The sequence below is a fragment of the Mytilus californianus genome, unplaced genomic scaffold (assembly GCF_021869535.1).
Source record: "Mytilus californianus isolate M0D057914Y unplaced genomic scaffold, xbMytCali1.0.p SCAF_6, whole genome shotgun sequence".
Lineage (NCBI taxonomy): Eukaryota > Metazoa > Mollusca > Bivalvia > Mytilida > Mytilidae > Mytilus > Mytilus californianus.
In genome coordinates this window covers 24,984,665-25,005,363 of record NW_026262712.1, presented here as the reverse complement: position 1 = coordinate 25,005,363, position 20,699 = coordinate 24,984,665, and the positions used below count along the sequence as shown (strand labels likewise).

The following is a 20,699-nucleotide window of genomic DNA, read 5'->3' as shown; positions in this document are numbered from 1 at the left end:
ATAATTTCTGAATTTACAGTAGTTGGAAATGAATCAAAAATGAATTACTATTATTTAAGTTTTCATTAAAGGAGTAATTTCTTGCCTATTTCACAATTCAGACATTATTTTCTGACTTTTTATAACCCCCCGTGAAATTTTTTTAACACTAATGAAAATCTGAATTACCGAACTTTGACCTCAAATTTAAAAAAAAAAAAGCACCATTTTTCCTTCCAATATCTATAGAGCTGCTTGTTTTTCATACTAATGGAAAGTTCACAATTGGAAAACTGAAATCATTTCTTTTGCTTCTTTAACTTTTTTTTACAAAAGTGAATTCCCAATATGTATATTGTTATTTTAAGAAAACCCAAGAAGAAGAGACCACTATCCTTAAAATAGTTTCAATTTTATTTTTTTATTAATACAAACGTGATATTTTATCCAGGTTTTAAGGACATAAAAATATTTATGGAGTTACATCCAAGTGTAATGGCCCAAGAGACTGACTTTTTGACAAGGAGAGATATTATCAAATCAAAAATATTTAATGAAAGAAAAAGGTTCAGAGGAATATATGAGGAGAGGAAAAAGAAATTTTACTGTTAAGGTATGTTTATTTAAACTACTAATGAGATATTTAATGATAATGATAATTCAATAAATACAATAAGATAACTTATTCATTAAGGCGAAGTATACGTAATTGCACGCCTCTAGCGGAATTTGGGATAAACACCGTGCATCGTTAGTTACGCGAGTTATCTCCCCTACTCAAAGAAAGGAAAAATGGGCACATGAAAGACAAATGACTTCGTGTGGTCTATCATGAATCAAAACTGTGACAAGTATTCCTGTGCCATCTCAAAACTTCAAAGAAATTATCAGAATGACTCCAACATCTTCAATCAGAAATCTGAGTATCCTCTTGTGAGTTAGTCTGACTCTATTGCCACTGTTTTTGTTTTAGACAGGCAGGAACAGGTACACAATACGACTCAGTGTTTATTTAAACAGAAAGTAAAAACGCCTAAACAACAAAACTATAACCAAATAAACAAATAAACAAATAAACCAGTGACAGTTCTGCTTCTAGTCGTATCAAACTCGTTAAAATCAAACCAAAATTGACCCACAATATTTTTTGAAAAACAATAGTTTTTAATGAAATTCACAGTGTAGCGTAAAATTGTAGGTAACGAATAATTATATTGCATGTGAATTTGTATGTTGAACTAGAAAGACGTTGGCATGTCCCGTTTTTTATGCAAATTGAAAATTTAAGGATGATTTCATTTATGTTAAAAGTATAAAAGATACAAAGGGGTTATCGACCACTACGGCACTATAGTGCAACATTTATAAGTCCTTATAACATTTATAAGTCGAAGAACATAGCCAAAAAAGATAATCAGATTCCATCCACAAGACATTACACAGAAACTTAGAATTGAGCACTATCACATTTATCTCGGAATAAGTAAAATCTATGTCATCCAAATCTCAGTTCTCAATGTGCAGAAAATAAACAGGTGTCTTCTATTCCGTCCGCAATTTTTGGGGAAAGTAGAATCTAAATTTAGAACCATGGTTGAAACTGAAACTACGCATGTATGATAAAAATAGAACATGTTGTTTTTACTTTATCAAATTCTAATTTGGAAGGGATTGCAAAATTTGTATTCTTTTGTTGTGCTTTAAGGTATCATTCAGAAGAAGTGAATACAATTTTGAAGTACAATTTTTCTTCTCAAGTCTCAATTGAAGATTATGATAGAATAGAGTATAAGAGTATAAGGTAGGGGAAGAAGGGGGAAGGGCGAAGAAAATAATGTTACAATGTCGGGGCCTTTTATAACAGACTATACGGTATGGATTTTTCTTATTGTTGAAGGCTGTATGGTTGCCTATCTAATAATTGCTTACATCCACTTCATTCAGTAAGGTAGCTAGGGTGTCTAAATGTTCGACGATAGATTATTCGTAAACTTCTGTAAAAGACTTTTCAGTCAATGTAATTTCAAATTTCAATATAAAAACTTGGGATCACGGACCTTATTTTTCCGTCATAATACATTGAAATTAAGTTTGGGGTATTTCATTTTGTTTATATAGGGGAAACTTTTAAGTAATAGGGGTCACGGGCCTTACTTTCTTGAAAAAATTCCCAACAATGTTTAATATACTTGACGACACTAAATTTGTCGATAGTTCAGTCTTTAAACTTCAAGTTTTAGGCATTTTGTTGTATATTGAATGATATTTGGTAAAATATTTTTAAAACAAAAGAGAATTTGAACCATGACCAGTACGGACTCACAGAAAAAAAAAACCCATCTGATCTACCGATAGTTGTCTCTTTTGCAATCATACCACATCTCCTTATTTTTATATGATATAAAAAAAACTTGAATGGCACTATACACAAGTTAAACTCGTATAGCATTACATTATGAACAATCACCTTGCATTGCACTAGGAACAATTTCTAGCATCATACTGATACATTCTCATAACATCGCCCTTGTACATGCATTACATCCGTAAATTTATAGCATTACATCAGTACATTTATAGCATATCACTATACACAAAGCTTTTGAATTACACTATACAATGCAATAGCTGCATTACAATATACACAATGCTAAGGCATAACACTGGGAATGATCTGTGCTACGGGAAGTTATATAAAAAAACTCCGATCTGTTTTATTTGGCTGAAATTCATATGCGGGTTCTTCTTTTGACCTTATTACAGCCATACAAATTCTCAAGATAATATTCAGATGCAGTTTTCTTATTTTTTGGGAGTCGTACATGTTGATATTTAACAAAAAGGGACAAGAAATTATTTCCTTTGTTACTGAAACTCCATCAAACATTACATCATGCTTTGTCGTGTAGGTGAAGAAAAAAGGAAAGCGATTGAGACAGGAACTTTTAAAATAAAATTGCAGAGTTGTGTCACATGCAGGTGTGTGAACCTGACAAAAATAATGGGTTTTGCACGCAATACCTTAATAGCATCGGAAATGGTGAGGATTAAAAGATGCAGAAAATTATATTTACTTCTTTCAAATACGAACATCCAGAAATAAGATTTAAAAAAAGACTTCTATACGCGACCTCAATATTATAACCGAATTTTTTAATATATATATATTTTTTTTAGGTTTTCTTACATATATTTCGATGTGTCCCGTTCTGTCTATCATTTGTTGTTTAGTTTTATATGTATTGTCTATCATTTGTTGTTTCGAATATATTGGTCTTTTTTGGGGCAATGTATGACAAATAGTTGAAAAACCTCGCCCGTAATTATAAATAATTTAATTCATTGACCGCTCCCGACATGTGTAACTTTAAAGCATATTTTAGCGGCGATCGATGTCTTTCAAAATTACTGCACTTTTCTTGTATCTCTGGTGCTTTCGACTGGAGAACCGTCGCACACAAGCATCGCACAAGTTGGCACTTAGAGGCGGGTGGGGAGCAAGAAGGTGAACTGTGGTTTATTTTTATCAATAGTACCGCATAAGTCGACGCTAGGGGCCGTCTTGACCTTGTTGTATGGTATGAATGATTCGTTTATTGTTGAAGACCCTACATCAACTGTCAAGATGAAGAACAGGAATAAAAGCCCTGTTCATTGATAATTCTTTTTCTATACATTGTGTGCGATTTTGTCCCATGTACATTTACTCCCTATCCTTTTATTTTTTATCTATCGAATCATTCGGTCAACGCTGTGCTAACCGGGGCAATTTCAAACTCGATATTTGATTCATAATTATTAGAACAATACAAACATTGCCAAAAAGATGTGGAACCCTGTCTTATTTAGAAAAGATGGAGTCTATAAAGTAACTTTATTTCACTTGCAGTATATTTATTTGCCAATTTTTTTATTTTTTTTTGGCAGCAGAAATATCCTTGAAAATTAGTCAGTTTATTTCCTTATCAATTCGATTACGCTTGAGCATTTGCAAAAATTAGGAAAATGGGTTATACACACGATTTTTGTTACGACACTGTACGGTATAATAGCGTTATATATTAGAATTTATGACGACGTTACAGTAGACATCAATAACGTCGCCGAATATTTTTTTATTTTTTCCGCTAAAAATGAAACTTCCAGACGATATAGCTTGAAAACTAGCACGGTTGCTAAGGACTTTCTTTGCACCAATATATTCATCGTTCATTTTTGAATCACATTTCGATTTTTAAAAAAATTCTGTGGACCAACGAATTAGAAAATCTTGATAAAGTAAAAAATATCTGCCGATTTTTATGATTTTCCCTATATATCCTTTGTATTTTTGGCGTATCATGCTGTTAATTTCAACAGCTTGTATCTGAAAAACGAAAACGGTTACCCCCTTTTTTTATTTTATTTTCTGATGTATTTTTACAAGCAGAATCCACATGTAAAATTTTTAAAAAATCTGTGGAGTAGTTGATTACGTACACTTCGCCTTAAATTTTGATACAATCTAAAGTTTGATATGTCAAAATTGACAAACACTGTGTTTTGAACTATTTAGTTTGTATTCGCATGCACTCTATATATTCTGGGTCTTCAAAAACCATTTACAAAATGACCAAAATACTTGTTTTATATCAAAGCATAACACATGTAATATGTTTAGAAGACATAAATGCATTTATTGCGACTTAGATTCAAATAAAAATCAGTACACTATGAACCTTTCCCTTGTTCCAACTTTTAAAAATATTTAATAATTATTGGCCTGTATTATGCTTTAATGATGACCTTTTTACCAGAAATTCATATCCTCAATTCCTCAGCATGAAACAGAGATATGGTGTACCTGTAGACTGTTCTTAAGCCTTACACAGATATATGGTGTACCTGTAGACTGTTCCTCCGCCTGACAGAGATATGGTGTATCTGTACACTGTCCGTTAGCATGACACAGAGATTTGGTTTACCTGTAGACTGTTCCTCAGCATGACACAGAGATTTGGTGTATCTGTAGACTGTTCCTCAGCCTAACACAGAGATTTCATTCACCTGTAGACTGTTCCTCAGCCTGACACAGAGATTTGGTGTACCTGTAGACTGTTCCTCAGCCTGACGCAGAGATATGGTGTACCTGTAGACTGTTCCTCAGCCGGACATAGAGATATGGTGTACCTGTAGACTGTTCCTCATCCTACCATCTGTAACAATCGTTTGTCAACTGTTCCATCTACTACCATCTGTAACCATCGTTTGTCAGCTGTTCCATCTACTACCATCTGTAACCATCATTTGTTAACTGTACTATCTACTACCATCTGTAACCATCGTTTGTCAACTATACTATCTACTACCATCTGTAACCATCGTTTGTCAACTGTACCATCTACTACCATCTGTAACCATCGTTTGTCAACTGTACCATCTACTACCATCTGTCACCATCGTTTGTCAACTGTACCATCTACAACCACCTGCAATTATCGCCTGTCAACTGTACCATCTACTACCATCTGTACACATCGTCTGTTACCTGTACCATCTACTTCCATATGTAACCATCGTTTGTCAACTGTACCATCTACTATCATCTGTCATAATCGTTTGTCAACTGTACCATCTACTACCATCTGTCGCCATCGTTTGTCAACTGTACCATCTACTACCACCTGCAACCATCGCCTGTCAACTGTACCATCTTCTACCATCTCTAACCATTGTTTGTCAACTGTACCATCTACTTCCATCTGTAACCATCGTTTGTCAACTGTTCCATCTACTACCATCTGTCACCATCGTCTGTCATCTGTATCATCTACTATCATCTGTCACCATCCTTTGTCAACTGTATCATCTAATACCATCTGTAACAATCGTTTATTAACTATACCATCTACTACGAACTGTAACAATCGTTTGTCAACTGTACCTGCTACTACCATCAGTAACCATCGTTTGTCAACTGTACAATCTACTACCATCTGTAACCTTCGTTTGTCAACTGTACCATCTACTATCATCTGTAACCATCGTTTGTCAACTGTACCATCTACTTCCATCTGTAACCATCGTTTGTCAACTACTATCTACTACCATCTGTAACCATCGTTTGACTACTGTTCCATCTACTTCCATTTGTAACCATCGTCTGTCAACTATCCCATCTACTTCCATCTGTAACCATCGTTTGTGAACTGTACCATCTACTACCATCTGTAACCATCGTTTGTCAACTATACCATCTACTACCAACTGTAACCATCGTCTGTCTACTGTACCATCTACTACCATCTGTAACCGTCGTCTGTCTACTGTACCATCTACTACCATCTGTAACCATCGTTTGTCACCTGTACTCTCTACTACCATCTGTAACCATCGTTTATCAACTGTTCCATCTACTACCATCTGTAACCATCGTTTGTCAACTGTTCCATCTACTATCATCTGTAACAATCGTTTGTCAACTGTACCATCTACTACCATCTGTAACCATCGCCAGTCAACTGTACCATCTACTACCATCTGTAACAATCGTTTGTCAACTATACCATCTACTACCATTTGTCACCATCGTTTGTCAACTGTATAATCTACTACCATCTGCAATCATCGTTTGTCAACTGTACCATCTTCTACCATCTGTAACCATCGTTTGTCAACTGTACCATCTACTATCATCTGTAACCATTGTCTGTCAACTATCCCATCTACTTCCATCTGTAACCATCGTTTGTGAACTGTACCATCTACTACCGTCTGTAACCATCGTTTGTCAACTGTATAATCTACTACCATCTGCAACCATCGTTTGTCAACTGTACCATCTTCTACCATCTGTAACCATCGTTTGTCAACTGTACCATCTACTACCATCTGTAACCATCGTCTGTCAACTGCACCATCTACTACCATCTGTAATCATCGATTGTCAACTGTACCATCTACTACCATCTGTAACCATCGTTTGTCAACTGTTCCATCTACTATCATCTGTAACAATCGTTTGTCAACTGTACCATCTACTATCATCTGTAACAATCGTTTGTCAACTGTACCATCTACTACCATCTGTAACCATCGCCAGTCAACTGTACCATCTACTACCATCTGTAACAATCGGTTGTCAACTATACCATCTACTACCATTTGTCACCATCGTTTGTCAACTATACCATCTACTACCATCTGTCACCATGGTTTGTTAACTGTACCATCTACTTCATCTGTGAACATCGTTTGTCAACTATACCATCTACTACCATCTGTAACCATCGTTTGTCAACTATACCATCTAATACCATCTGTAACTATCGTTTGTCAACTTTACTTTCTACTGCCATCTGTAACCATCGTTTGTGAACTGTACCATCTACTACCATCTGTAATCATCGTTTGTCAACTATACCATCTACTACCAACTGTAACCATCATTTGTCAACTGTACCATCTACTACCATCTGTAACCATCGTTTGTCAACTGTACCGTCTTCTACCATCTGTAACCATCGTTTGTCAAATGTACCATCTACTACCATCTGTAACCATCGTTTGTCAACTGTACCATCTACTTCCATCTGTAACCATCGTTTTTCAACTGTTCCATCTACTACCATCTGTCACCATCGTTTGTCAACTGTTCCATCTACTATCATCTGTAACAATCGTTTGTCAACTGTACCATCTACTACCATCTGTAACCATTGCCAGTCAACTGTACCATCTACTACCATCTGTAACCATCGTTTGTCAACTATCCCATCTACTACCAAATGTAACAATCGTTTGTCAACTATACCATCTACTACCATTTGTCACCCTCGTTTGTCAACTATACCATCTACGTCCATCTGTCACCATCGTTTGTCAACTATACCATCTACTACCATCTGTAACCTTCGTTTGCCAACTATACCATATAATACCATCTGTAACTATCGTTTGTCAACTTTACTTTCTACTACCACCTGCAACCATCGTTTGTCAACTGTACTATATACTACCATCTGTAACCATCGTTTGTCAACTGTACCATCTACTTCCATCTGTCACCATCGTTTGTCAACTGTACTATCTACTACCATCTGTAACCATCGTTTGACAACTGTTTCATCTACTACCAACTGTAACCATCGTCTGTCAACTGTTCCATCTACTTCCATCTGTAACCATCGTCTGTCAACTATCCCATCTATTACCATCTGTAACCATCGTTTGTGAACTGTACCATCTACTACCATCTGTAACCATCGTTTGTCAACTATACCATCTACTACCAACTGTAACCATCGTCTGTCTACTGTACCATCTACTACCATCTGTAACCGTCGTCTGCCTACTGTACCATCTACTACCATCTGTAACCATCGTTTGTCACCTGTACTCTCTACTACCATCTGTAACCATCCTTTGTCAACTGTACCATCTACTATCATCTGTCATAATCGTTTGTCAACTGTACCATCTACTACCATATGTAACCATCCTTTGTCAACTGTACCATCTCCTATCATCTGTCATAATCGTTTGTCAACTGTACCATCTACTACCATCTGTCGCCATCGTTTGTCAACTGTACCATCTACTACCACCTGCAACCATCGCCTGTCAACTGTACCATCTTCTACCATCTGTAACCATTGTTTGTCAACTGTACCATCTACTTCCATCTGTAACCATCGTTTGTCAACTGTTCCATCTACTACCATCTGTCACCATCGTCTGTCATCTGTATCATCTTCTATCATCTGTCACCATCCTTTGTCAACTGTATCATCTACTACCATCTGTAACAATCGTTTGTTAACTATACCATCTACTACGAACTGTAACAATCGTTTGTCAACTGTACCTGCTACTACCATCTGTAACCATCGTTTGTCAACTGTACCGTCTACTACCATCTGTAACCTTCGTTTGTCAACTGTACCATCTACTATCATCTGTAACCATCGTTTGTCAACTGTACCATCTACTACTATCTGTAACCATCGTTTGTCAACTGTATTATCTACTACCATCTGCAACCATCGTTTGTCAACTGTACCATCTTCTACCATCTGTAACCATCGTTTGTCAACTGTACCATCTACTAACATCTGTAACCATCGTCTGTCAACTGCACCATCTACTACCATCTGTAATCATCGTTTGTCAACTGTACCATCTACTACCATCTATAACCATCGTTTATCAACTGTTCCATCTACTATCATCTGTAACAATCGTTTGTCAACTGTACCATCTACTACCATCTGTAACCATCGCCAGTCAACTGTACCATATACTACCATCTGTAACAATCGTTTGTCAACTATACCATCTACTACCATTTATCACCATCGTTTGTCAACTATACCATCTACTACCATCTGTCACCATGGTTTGTTAACTGTACCATCTACTTCATCTGTGAACATCGTTTGTCAACTATACCATCTACTACCATCTGTAACCATCGTTTGTCAACTATACCATTTAATACCATCTGTAACTATCGTTTGTCAACTTTACTTTCTACTACCATCTGTAACCATCGTTTGTGAACTGTACCATCTACTACCATCTGTAACCATCGTTTGTCAACTATACCATCTACTACCAACTGTAACCGTCGTCTGTCAACTGTACCATCTACTACCATCTGTAACCATCGTTTGTCAACTGTACCATCTTCTACCATCTGTAACCATCGTTTGTCAACTGTACCATCTACTACCATCTGAAACCATCGTCTGTCAATTGTACCATCTACTTCCATCTGTAACCATCGTTTGTCAACTGTACTATCTACTACCATCTGTAACCATCGTTTGACAACTGTTCCATCTACTTCCATCTGTAACCATCGTCTGTCAACTATCCCATCTACTTCCATCTGTAACCATCGATTGTGAACTGTACCATCTACTACCATCTGTAACCATCGTTTGTCAACTATACCATCTACTACCAACTGTAACCATCGTCTGTCTACTGTACCATCTACTACCATCTGTAACCATCGTTTGTCACCTGTACTCTCTACTACCATCTGTAACCATCGTTTATCAACTGTTCCATCTACTACCATCAGTAACCATCGTTTGTGAACTGTACCATCTACTTCCAACTGTAACCATCGTTTGTCAGCTATACCATCTACTACCATCTGTAACCATCGTTTGACAACTGTTCCATCTACTACCAACTGTAAGCATCGTCTGTCTACTACCATCTGTAACCATCGTTTGGCAACAGTACCATCTACTGCTATCTGTAACCAATGTTTGTCAACTGTACCTTCTTTTGCCATATGTAACCATCATCTGTCAACAGTACCATCTACTGCCATCTGTATTCATTGTTTGTCGACTGAGATATCTACGACCCTATTTAACCATCATTTGTCAACATTACCGTCTACTGCCATCATGGCCTGTTATCTTTGCCACCTGTCACCAATATGTCTTCATTGCATTTCCAGTGTATCAGTTGCCATTCAAAGTATCATCAGTTTATTACCTCTATTACATGCCTATTGTTGATCATAGTTTTGGTCTGTTATCTTTGACACTTGTCAGCAATATGACACCAATGCTTCTCTCCTGTGAAAATTGCCTTTCAACCTGATATTCTAGTATATCATCACTATCATATGCTTGTCGTTTGTCAAAATGATATGTGATCTTTGCCACCTGTCAATAATATTTCATCATTGCCTCCCTTATGTATTAGTTTCTATTCATTTTGTTCATTTATAGTCTGTCACCTTTATATCATATGTCTGTGGTTTGTCATGATCAGTTATATGTGCCACCTGTCAGCAGTGTGTCATCATTGCCCCTCTCCTGTATCAGTTTGCCATTCAATTGTTCATTAAAGTTTGCCAACTTTTTCAAATGTCTGCTGTTTTTCATGATCTGTAGCCTATGCCACCTGTCTGCAATGTGTCATTATTGCCTCTCCAGTATCAGTTGCCCAATTGTTTATTATATACCGCCAACTATTTTAAATGTCTGTGGTTTGTCATGATCTATTAGCTATGCCACCCGTCAGCAGTGTGTCATCACAGCCTCTCCCCTGTATCAGTTGTCGTTCTACCGGTTTTCATTATTCTGTCACCTCTATCAAATGAATGTGGTTTGTAATGATCAGTTATCTGTGCCACCTGTCAGCAATTTGTCATCATTGCCTCTCTCCTGCATCATTTGCCATTCTATCGGTTTTCGTTAATCTGTCACCTCTATCCAATGAATGTGGTTTGCAACGATCAGTTATCTGTGCACCTGGAAGCAACATGTCTTGATTGCAATTTCTGTATCACTTGGGATTCAACACATTAGGATGTACTGTAAACCAACTTATTTTCGGCTATACTTTATTTTGCCTTTTACCCTTTATAGTCCACTTCATGACTATTTAATTTCGCAATTTTCTAATTTACTTTATGTAGTTCAATAAGGAATGATCACAACAGTATGTTACGCCTGTCATTGGTCTTAATGGTCTGTTATCTTTGCCACCTGTTAGCAAAATTTCATCATAACCTCTCTCCTGTAACAGATGCCATTGAGCCTCTTATCCTAGTATATATCACTTCTATCAAATGCCTGTGGTTTGTCATGAATAGTCATCTGCCAGCTGCAATCTCTCATCAGGCCATTGTTGTCATCATGATTTGTCACCAGTACCATCTGCAAGTGCAACGGCTATTGTGGTCTGTCACCTATGCCACCTGCCAGCCATCTGTTGTCATGGTGTGTAAGCTATCCCACCAGCCAATTAAACTGTCTTAACACTATTTTTCATGGTGATTTGTCTAGTATGCATCTTGCAAGTAGGTGTATAATCCGCCGTTCAACAGCTTTCAAAGAATGTGAGCATCACTGCATGTTTTTAGCTTATCTGGCTATAATTTGTTATCATTGTGTTGTCTGTAAGTTCTTTTCTAAAATACAAGCATGTCTTACCATTAGGAGATCTAGACAAAGTTCAACACTTCTGGTATTGTGTTAGCACCACGTCAGCACCATTTGGAAGTTTATAATCCTTTAGCATATTCAACTGTTTCCAACCATTGTCCTTCCACTTCATATTGTCTTCATCTTGTAATGTTTTGTTTTCATTTACCCAATCTAAAAATTCAAGTGGATCAATTAAATATTATGTTTTGTTTTCATTTAATCAATCTACAAATTCACATTTTTCCATATGCCATCAGCTGTAACTGTCGTCTGTCAACCTTACAACATATAGCCATCTGTAACCAATTTTTGTCAAGTGTACCATTTTCTACCATCTGTAACAATCATTTGTCCACTGTTGATTCTGCTGCTCTCAATAACGATTGCTTGTCAACTATACCATCTTCTGATGTTTGTAACAGTCGTCTGTGTACTGTCACATCTGCTGATATTTATAAACGTTGTATGTTAACTCTGCTGTCCACTGCAATTTGTATCCATTGTTTGTCAACTGTTCTATCTGCTGTTATCTGTAACCATCGTTTGTCATCTGTAACTATCGTTTATCAACTGTACCATCTCCTACCATCTTTTATCATTGGCTATGAACTGTACCATCTGTTCTCATCAGTAACCATCACTTGAAGGTAAGACAATTGAATGCATGGAACTTTCAGTTATAGAACAAACTTCTGCAGGAGACTTGGTGTCGTTTGTGGTTAAATCTTTTAATTTTGTAAAATTTTGATTGCAAGCACCTTCCATCAAATCTATCAAAACATCTGAATGCTGTGAAATATTAACTGCTGTACTATTCTCTGAAAGCACACTGTTTATTTAAATTCTCATTTTTTCTCATTGTCAAAACCTTGACAACTTGTCCTAGAAGCCACATCTGTTGTCCTTTAACACTGAAGGTGTAATACCACCACTGATTTTCCCCTAATAGTCTTTGTTAACTTTGCACTTTTTTAAAAATTGTGCAGAATTTATCTTTTTTTCAAATACAGAAATACTTGGAATGAGTATAAAGTTTTATCCTGTGCAGTACTGTAGACAAAATTTCACAGAACATTTCATTGCTTATAAGAAAATAACCATCATTGGAAGTTAACCAATAAAATTTTCATCTCTTCTTTAACTGTGTACAAGCTTTAGTAACTATGTAACCTCAAGTTTCCAAAATATTCTATAGAAACACCAAATAAAAAATAATGGTGATTTGAAACACCCAAGATATATGATCATGACTCAGAAATTTTTTACTACAATGAAATGTAGGATTAATTTCCTTTAACTGTTAAATTCAAGGGAATATTTTTTTTCAACCTTTTTTCGTATGCAACCAGATGTGACGTATTATGATTTTATTGGTATTACACCTGAACCTGCATATAAACTAATCATTTCATTTATCTTCAATTGAGTTATCTCCAATTTATAGTACTTTGTTCAGTGCCATCCGAAAATTTTTCTCCCTTTGCACCACTATATTCGTGTGTTTCAATGAGAAGATAATTTGTTGTTGATAAGGTCATTCTTTTATAAAGAAGTTGGTTTCCATTCATTTGGTGTTTTTGAGCTTTTGATTTTGCCAATTATTGACGAACTTTCTGTTTTAAATTTTCCTTGGAGTTTGTGATTTTACATTTGTGTCAACTCTCCCATGTGCTACCATCTGTTACCATCGGTTGTCAGCTGTTGATATCGACTGTTCACTGTACCATTAGCTCCATCCGTTACCATTGTCTGTCAACTGCACCATCTGTCTGTAACCATCACTTGTCAATTCTGCTATCATCTGCTATTATATGTCCCATTTGCTACCATCTGAGACTATCTGCATTTATCTGTTCCATTTGCTACCATCTGTTCCATTTGCTGTCATCTGTGACCATCGTTTGTTAAATGTACCAACTACTGCAATCTGTCACCGTCATTTTATTTGTCACCTGTACATCTGCTTGATAACTGTATCCATCTTTAGTCAACTATACCACCTGCCGGCAGTCTTTCACCATGGTCTGTCGTCTACCATCAGCTGTAACTATTGTCTGTCAACCTTACCACATATCGCCATCTGTAACTATTTGTTGTCAAGTCTACTATTTGCTGCCATGTGTAAGAATAATTTCTCCACTGTTAATTCTGCTGCCCTCTGTAACGATTGATTGTCAACTGAACCGTCTTATGTGTTTGTGATAATCGTCTGTCTACTGTACCATATGCTGATATTTATTACCGTAGTCTGTCAAATGTTCTGTCATCTGCCATGTGCATCCATTGTTTGCCAACTGTATCGTCTACTGATATCTGTAAACATCTTTTTGCAAGCTGTATTTTTTTTCACCATGGTGTGCCAACTGTACTTCTTGCTGTCATCTGTAGCAATTTTTTGTCACTTTAACAATCTGATGTCATTTGTAACCATTGTTTATTAACTGTTCCACCTGCCAGCTGTCTGCCATTATGGCCTTTCAACTGTACTACATGCCATCATCTTTTTTTTTCTTTCATCATAAAGATTTTTTTTTTTTGCATTTTATCACAGAAAAAAATGATTTTTTATACGAGCGCAAACATATTTTGCGGTCGTATATTAGTATGACGTTGGCGTTGTCCGAAGACACATTGGTTTTCGCACTCTAACTTTAGGTGAATGGATCTCTTTGGATCTCTATGAAATTTTACCATAAGGATCAATACCACAAAAGGAAGGTGGGGATTGATTTTGGGGGTTATGGTACCAACAGTTAAGGAATTAGGGGCCAAAAAGGGGCCAAAAATAAGCATTTTTGTAACTTCCAGACATAACTTGTGTGTTAGTGTATGGATCTCTCTGACATTGTACCACAAGGTTCCATATCACAAAGGGAATGGTGGGGTTGATTTTGGGGGTAATTTCCTCCAAATTTTTGGAATAAGGGGCCAAAAAAGGGCAAAAAACAAGCATTTTTCTAGTTTCATGACAATAACTTGTGTGTAAGTGTATGGATCTCTCTGACATTGTACTACAAGGTTCCATATCACAAAGGGAAAGCTGGAATTGAGTTTGGGGGTAATTGCCCTAAACGTTTAGGAATAAGGGGCCGAAAAGGGGCCAAAAATAAGCATTTTTCTAGTTTCCAGACAATAACTTGTGTTCAAGTGTATGGATCTCTCTGAAATTGTACTGCAAGGTACCATACCACAAAGGGAAGACTAGGATTGATTTTGGGGTTAATTCCCTCAAAATTTTAGGAATTAGGGGCCATAAAGGGGCCAAAAAACAAGCATTTTTCTAGTTTCATGACAATAAATTGTGTGTAAGTGTATGGATCTTTATGAAATTGTACTGCAAGGTTCCATTTCACAAAGGGAAAGCTGGGTTTGAGTTTGGGGGTAATTGCCCTAAACGTTTAGGAATAAGGGGCCAAAAAGGGGCCAAAAATAAGCATTTTTCTAGTTTCCAGACAATAACTTGTGTTCAAGTGTATGGATCTCTCTGAAATTGTACTGCAAGGTACCATACCACAAAGGGAAAGCTGGAATTGAGTTTGGGGGTAATTGCCTTAAACGTTTAGGAATAAGGGGCCGAAAAGGGGCCAAAAATAAGCATTTTTCTAGTTTCCAGACAATAACTTGTGTTCAAGTGTATGGATCTCTCTGAAATTGTACTGCAAGGTACCATACCACAAAGGGAAAGCTGGGTTTGAGTTTGGGGGTAATTGCCCTAAACGTTTAGGAATTTAGGGCCAAAAAGGGGCCAAAAAACAAGCATTTTTCTAGTTTCCAGACAATAACTTGTGTTCAAGTGTATGGATCTCTCTGAAATTGTACTGCAAGGTACCATACCACAAAGGGAAGGCTGGGATTGAGATTGGGGGTGATTAATCATAAGGGGGTTCAAAAAATTTGGGGTGGGGGATTTTTTTTTTCCTTTTTTTTCTTTAAAATTTTCCATTTTAAATTGGTTATTTCTGATTTATATATAAAAGCAAATGATAATGATATGGTTTGAATAGGTAAATTAAAACATTTTAAGTTCTTAGACCACATTCATTCTGTGTCAGAAACCTATGCTGTGTCAAATATTTAATTACAATACAAATTCAGTGCTGTATCAAGCTTGAATGTTGTGTCCATACTTGCCCCAACTGTTCCGGGTTCGACCTCTGCGGTCATATCAAGCTGCGCCCTAGCAGAGCATTTTATTTCATTTTCTAATAATTTTTTTATTTTGGTTTTGGTTATGAGTTAATTCATATCAGATATTAGGATCAGGGTTTACTGAGTACAAGAATCAATTCTATGTTTTTCAAAACATAGACCATTTTAAATTTTGCATATAAATCTTCCGTTTTTTAGTATATCAAACACAGATCATTTAATTATTAATTGATAGGCTGGTTTTCATCTTCAAGGAGATCTTAAGGATCTTTCTGTTTAATTTTATCAAGATGATTCGAGCTGATGGCATCTTATTTTTCTTCCATGTAGATAGTGGCAAATTTTTCAAACATAGCTCATGTTGGAAAATTACCATTCACTACTTGCCCTTTAGGAAGAAAAAAAAAAGAAGAGGGAATGGATTTTTGTTTAAACTCCATAGAATGATAATCTTAAAACTTTAAAAAAAAATTGTAGATACCTTAAAATGTCTTAAGTTAATCATGTTTAAAGTATAAATTATAAGTTTAACAATCTGACAAAGTGATTATCTTGTCAAAGTGAGATACAATTAGTTGGGTGGTACCCAATGATACCCCTGCCTTTGAGCAGCTAATACAGTTACATGTCAATTTCTTTATATTAAAAATTTGAAAATTAAAACAAACAAAACTAAATAATGCTAATGAATGTGTAGTAATTAAAAACTGTATAGCTTACAAAAACATGAAAAATGAATGATGAATTTAACAAAAATTAATCATAACTGATTTGAACTTTACAATAAAAAAAAAATTTAATTTGCCTTATGTGAATTTCTGGTTGTCCTAATTGTTTTGGTAATGTATCACAATAGAGCTAGACTAGAATTGTTTTTAACAAATTGTAGCTGATGTATCCAACCATAGCCAAACATATCCATCCCTAAAAAAGAACGTAAAGAAAAAGTTTCCTCAGAGTTCAGAATGTTGGGGATTTTACTTTTTTCTAAAAAAAAACTTACAAAAAATAAGCAAAACTTTTGGGAAAATGATACAACTGTGGTTCTCCTTTACAATGTCCAAATACATGATTTCACCCTTTCCATATGTTTCAAATTAAAAAAAAAAAAGGCAATTCTATACTTTATGGTTTCTTTTCTTGCAAAACCTTAAATATATATTTTCTATTTCTATTTTGAAGAATGTTAGTCATATTAGTTAACCCAAATAGCTAAAACAATTGTTTGAAAAAAATCTTAGTAATAAAAAAAATGTACCCAAAGCACTGCACAAAATATCTCATTAACTTTAGTTATTTTAGATTTATTTAAGGTTGACCTTATTATGCTCCTAGAAGCCTGCTGTTTTATTTTGTGATTTTGATTTCCATTTGCATCACATGATGTATGCAGTCAGTGGGTCCATCAGTCTTTTTATATGATAAACATGGTAAGAGGGGTCTTTTGTTTAGATATAACCAGTACTTATGAAATTTAAGCACAATGTTCCATTGCTAAAGAGGAAATAGTCTTATTTCAGATAGAGCATTTCTGCACTCCATCTCTAGAGCCCGCATTTCTCATCAGATTTCTCCTAATTTAAATGAAGTTTTGAACACTCAACCAAAACATGGAGGCCACAGATATTCATAAAGCTGAACAGGATCACCATTTATAGGGGGACTTATAAAATTATCCTGTATACATTTGATCTTGTTGCAGGGATAGTGCCTTAATTTGTATGACCCCTCCTTGGCTGATTGGGCATTGAGCGTTACCCTGGTCCGTATGTATGCCCCAAAATTAGTTTCAGTTCTTTAACTTTAGTTTTTTTTCAAACAAGTGATATGATACACCTGGCTAATCTCCATTAAACACAGATCCAGATCTAATTTGGGTAGGGTCACTTTTACAGTTCTCTAGTTATGTCTCTTTATAAAAAGATATGCAAGTGGGGGCATCATCTGTGTCCCATTGACACATTCTCCATCTATTTATCACATCTTCTTCAAATTTGATGAAGTTTTCAACTCATCAGAACATAATCAAAATAAAAATCTGAAACAAAGTTAGGAACCATTATTTTAAATTGGGAGAAGGACGTGTTATGAATATATATGTTCTGCTGTATTCTTGTTGTCTAGGTATAGCACATTCATTTTTTTTTTCAAATAAAATTTGTATAAAGAGTCTTTAAATTTGTATCATGTTGAATAGTAGCTTCCACTCATCAAAACCTGAGATCATAAGAGTTTTATAAGCTGAAATGAGGGACTGTTTTATCAAAAAGGTGACTTGAAAAAAGATGGTATATTCATTGGGTTGCTGGGATAAAACAGTAATTTTTTATCAGTTCCTCGTTGCATGTGTACAAAGTTTTGCACTCTTGATTAAATGAATGTTTAATGAGAAAAATCCTAAATTGGGACCATTTTTTGGGAGGGGACTTAAAAATATCCTATATTTATTATGTTCCATGTTGGATTTTGAGTTAACTCACTTGCAAATCTTTCTTTTAATAAAATTGAAGAAATTCAGTCAGATGCCAGCTATTTATTGACACCAATATTGGGGAATCCACCCTAAAATTTATAATGCAAAAATAAATCCTTATACTTTAATTAACATTTTTTATAATTTAAAAAGCTCTGTATGATACTTACAAAAATTAATAAGTGTGTAAGTATAATGACATGTAACTGGGGGACTCATAGCCATAATCACATGGATATTACATCCTGAAGTTGATTTCAATGATCATATATCAGCTGATATCTATCTTGAGATAATCATGTATGTCAGTTAAGTATGCTTTTAATTATTTATAAATAAAATATAAATGAAAACACTTTTAAACACTAAAATATCAATTTGACAAGTAGCTTTAGGTGTCAGACCACCAATTCACCAACTCCAATTTAAAACATATGGGTCAATATCCCTCATGGACCTTGAGATGAACAATAAGAACTGTTTTATAGAGCTGATGTGATGAGAAAAGAAATATGTAGATTTGACCTTAAATAAATTATTAGAAAGGACAATTGAATTTTTTATTGAATTTTATGATCAGAATTTTGTGATTATTTCATGAGGAGAGTGACATTTTTCACCATCTTTCGGGGTCCGGCAATTTGTGAAAAAAGTAATCTCACTTGCCAACCCGAAAATTTAATCAGACATGTATAAATGTCTCAGCTTCAATATGAGCCATCATACATATTCAAGTAAACGATATGGACTGAGCAACAGAGGAAAATGTTACCATTAACTCCTATGGAAAATTAAGTAAGAATCTTGAACCAAATTGTCAAGTTTAATTTCAAAGGTGATGGAGTATTCATGGTTCAATGATCACAATTTAGGATGAAAGCTGCTGAAATCAAGGTCAGTTACACTCTTTTAGTGCTATCTAATTAAAAACAGCTTCCAATACTTTTGATTTTTATAAAAAAAATACAAATTTTATGCTTTTAAACAGTGAAGAGGCAGAAAATGGGACAGGCATTATTTGGACTGGGGCCATTCAAAGGAGAAATAATTATAGTTTAGGGATGATCAATATGTTACATACCCAAATGGCAAAAGAACAAAAATAAATGTTGCATGTTTAGCAAAAATGTTTGAAGTTGAAATCAACGTATTTGGACAAAAATTTAGGTGCCTCACACCTTTTTCGCAATGCATTGTGTGTGAATGCAGACCATATTGTTTTAGAACCTCGGGACTAACAACCAAAGAAAAATATGTGTAGCTAAGAATCACACCAATGCACCAAACATATTGTGCATGGCACAACCTATACTAACTGCATGCTGAATCTTAAATTGTGGTTTGTCATGATTTTATATTTAAGAAATTTAAATGGAAGTATATGCCTTGCACTTTTTACCTCCACATTAATCATTTGAGAAAATACGAGTTTTTAACAAAAGTAAAAAATGAAAATGGGAGAAAAGTCCACCCTCACACCCCCAAGACACTGAAATAAACATTGAAGCATGTTCATGCAAGTTTATAAGCTCACGGAAAAACATTTATGTGTTGTTTTGACCAGTGTTTACTATTACTTAGAGTGCAAGGGGAGTAACTCTTGATGGTTTCATTTCACTGTGTCAGAAAATTGTGACATTCAATCAAATGAAGTGAACATGCTTAAAGAAGTTAATGAAAGTGAAAAATAGAGACAAATAAATGAACAAAATACAGTAATTATTAAAATAAGACAACAAAAACAAAATAAAGAATAACAGAAAGAAAATAATTGCAAATATGACATCAAGTTACAAAGTCTAACTGTAAATGTTGTAAAATTCATTTTACATGGTTTTATTTTGTTTAAAATTATATTATATGTCATTGTATATCGAATGAATACATGTATTGTGAATGGAAGGATGCACGCATGCATTGGGAGATACGAAATGGTCTTTTTGTCTGATACAAAGTTTATTTCAGTGTCTTGGGCTATTATCCTATTTTCATAATTGTTTATTAAAACATGTAAAATGAAACAAACTTTTTAATATAAAAAACACAACTAACTCAAAACATGCTCATACATTCCTGAAAAAGTGTTTGTTTTAATATATAATAAGATATTTATTAATCACTGTAAATAAATGAATATGTCATAGGTGCATTTTCCCTCC

At 35.1% G+C, this 20,699-nt stretch overlaps 1 protein-coding gene across 1 annotated transcript in view; it reads left to right on the top strand.

Moving 5' to 3' along the window:
* Nucleotides 1-591, top strand: part of LOC127705557 (uncharacterized) — an 80,832-nt gene extending 80,241 nt beyond the window's left edge. The window contains exon 20 of the mRNA XM_052209883.1: nucleotides 431-591. Coding sequence (XP_052065843.1) covers nucleotides 431-591 — 161 coding nt within the window. The remainder of the gene's footprint in view (nucleotides 1-430) is intronic.
* Nucleotides 592-20,699: the final 20,108 nt, after the last annotated feature.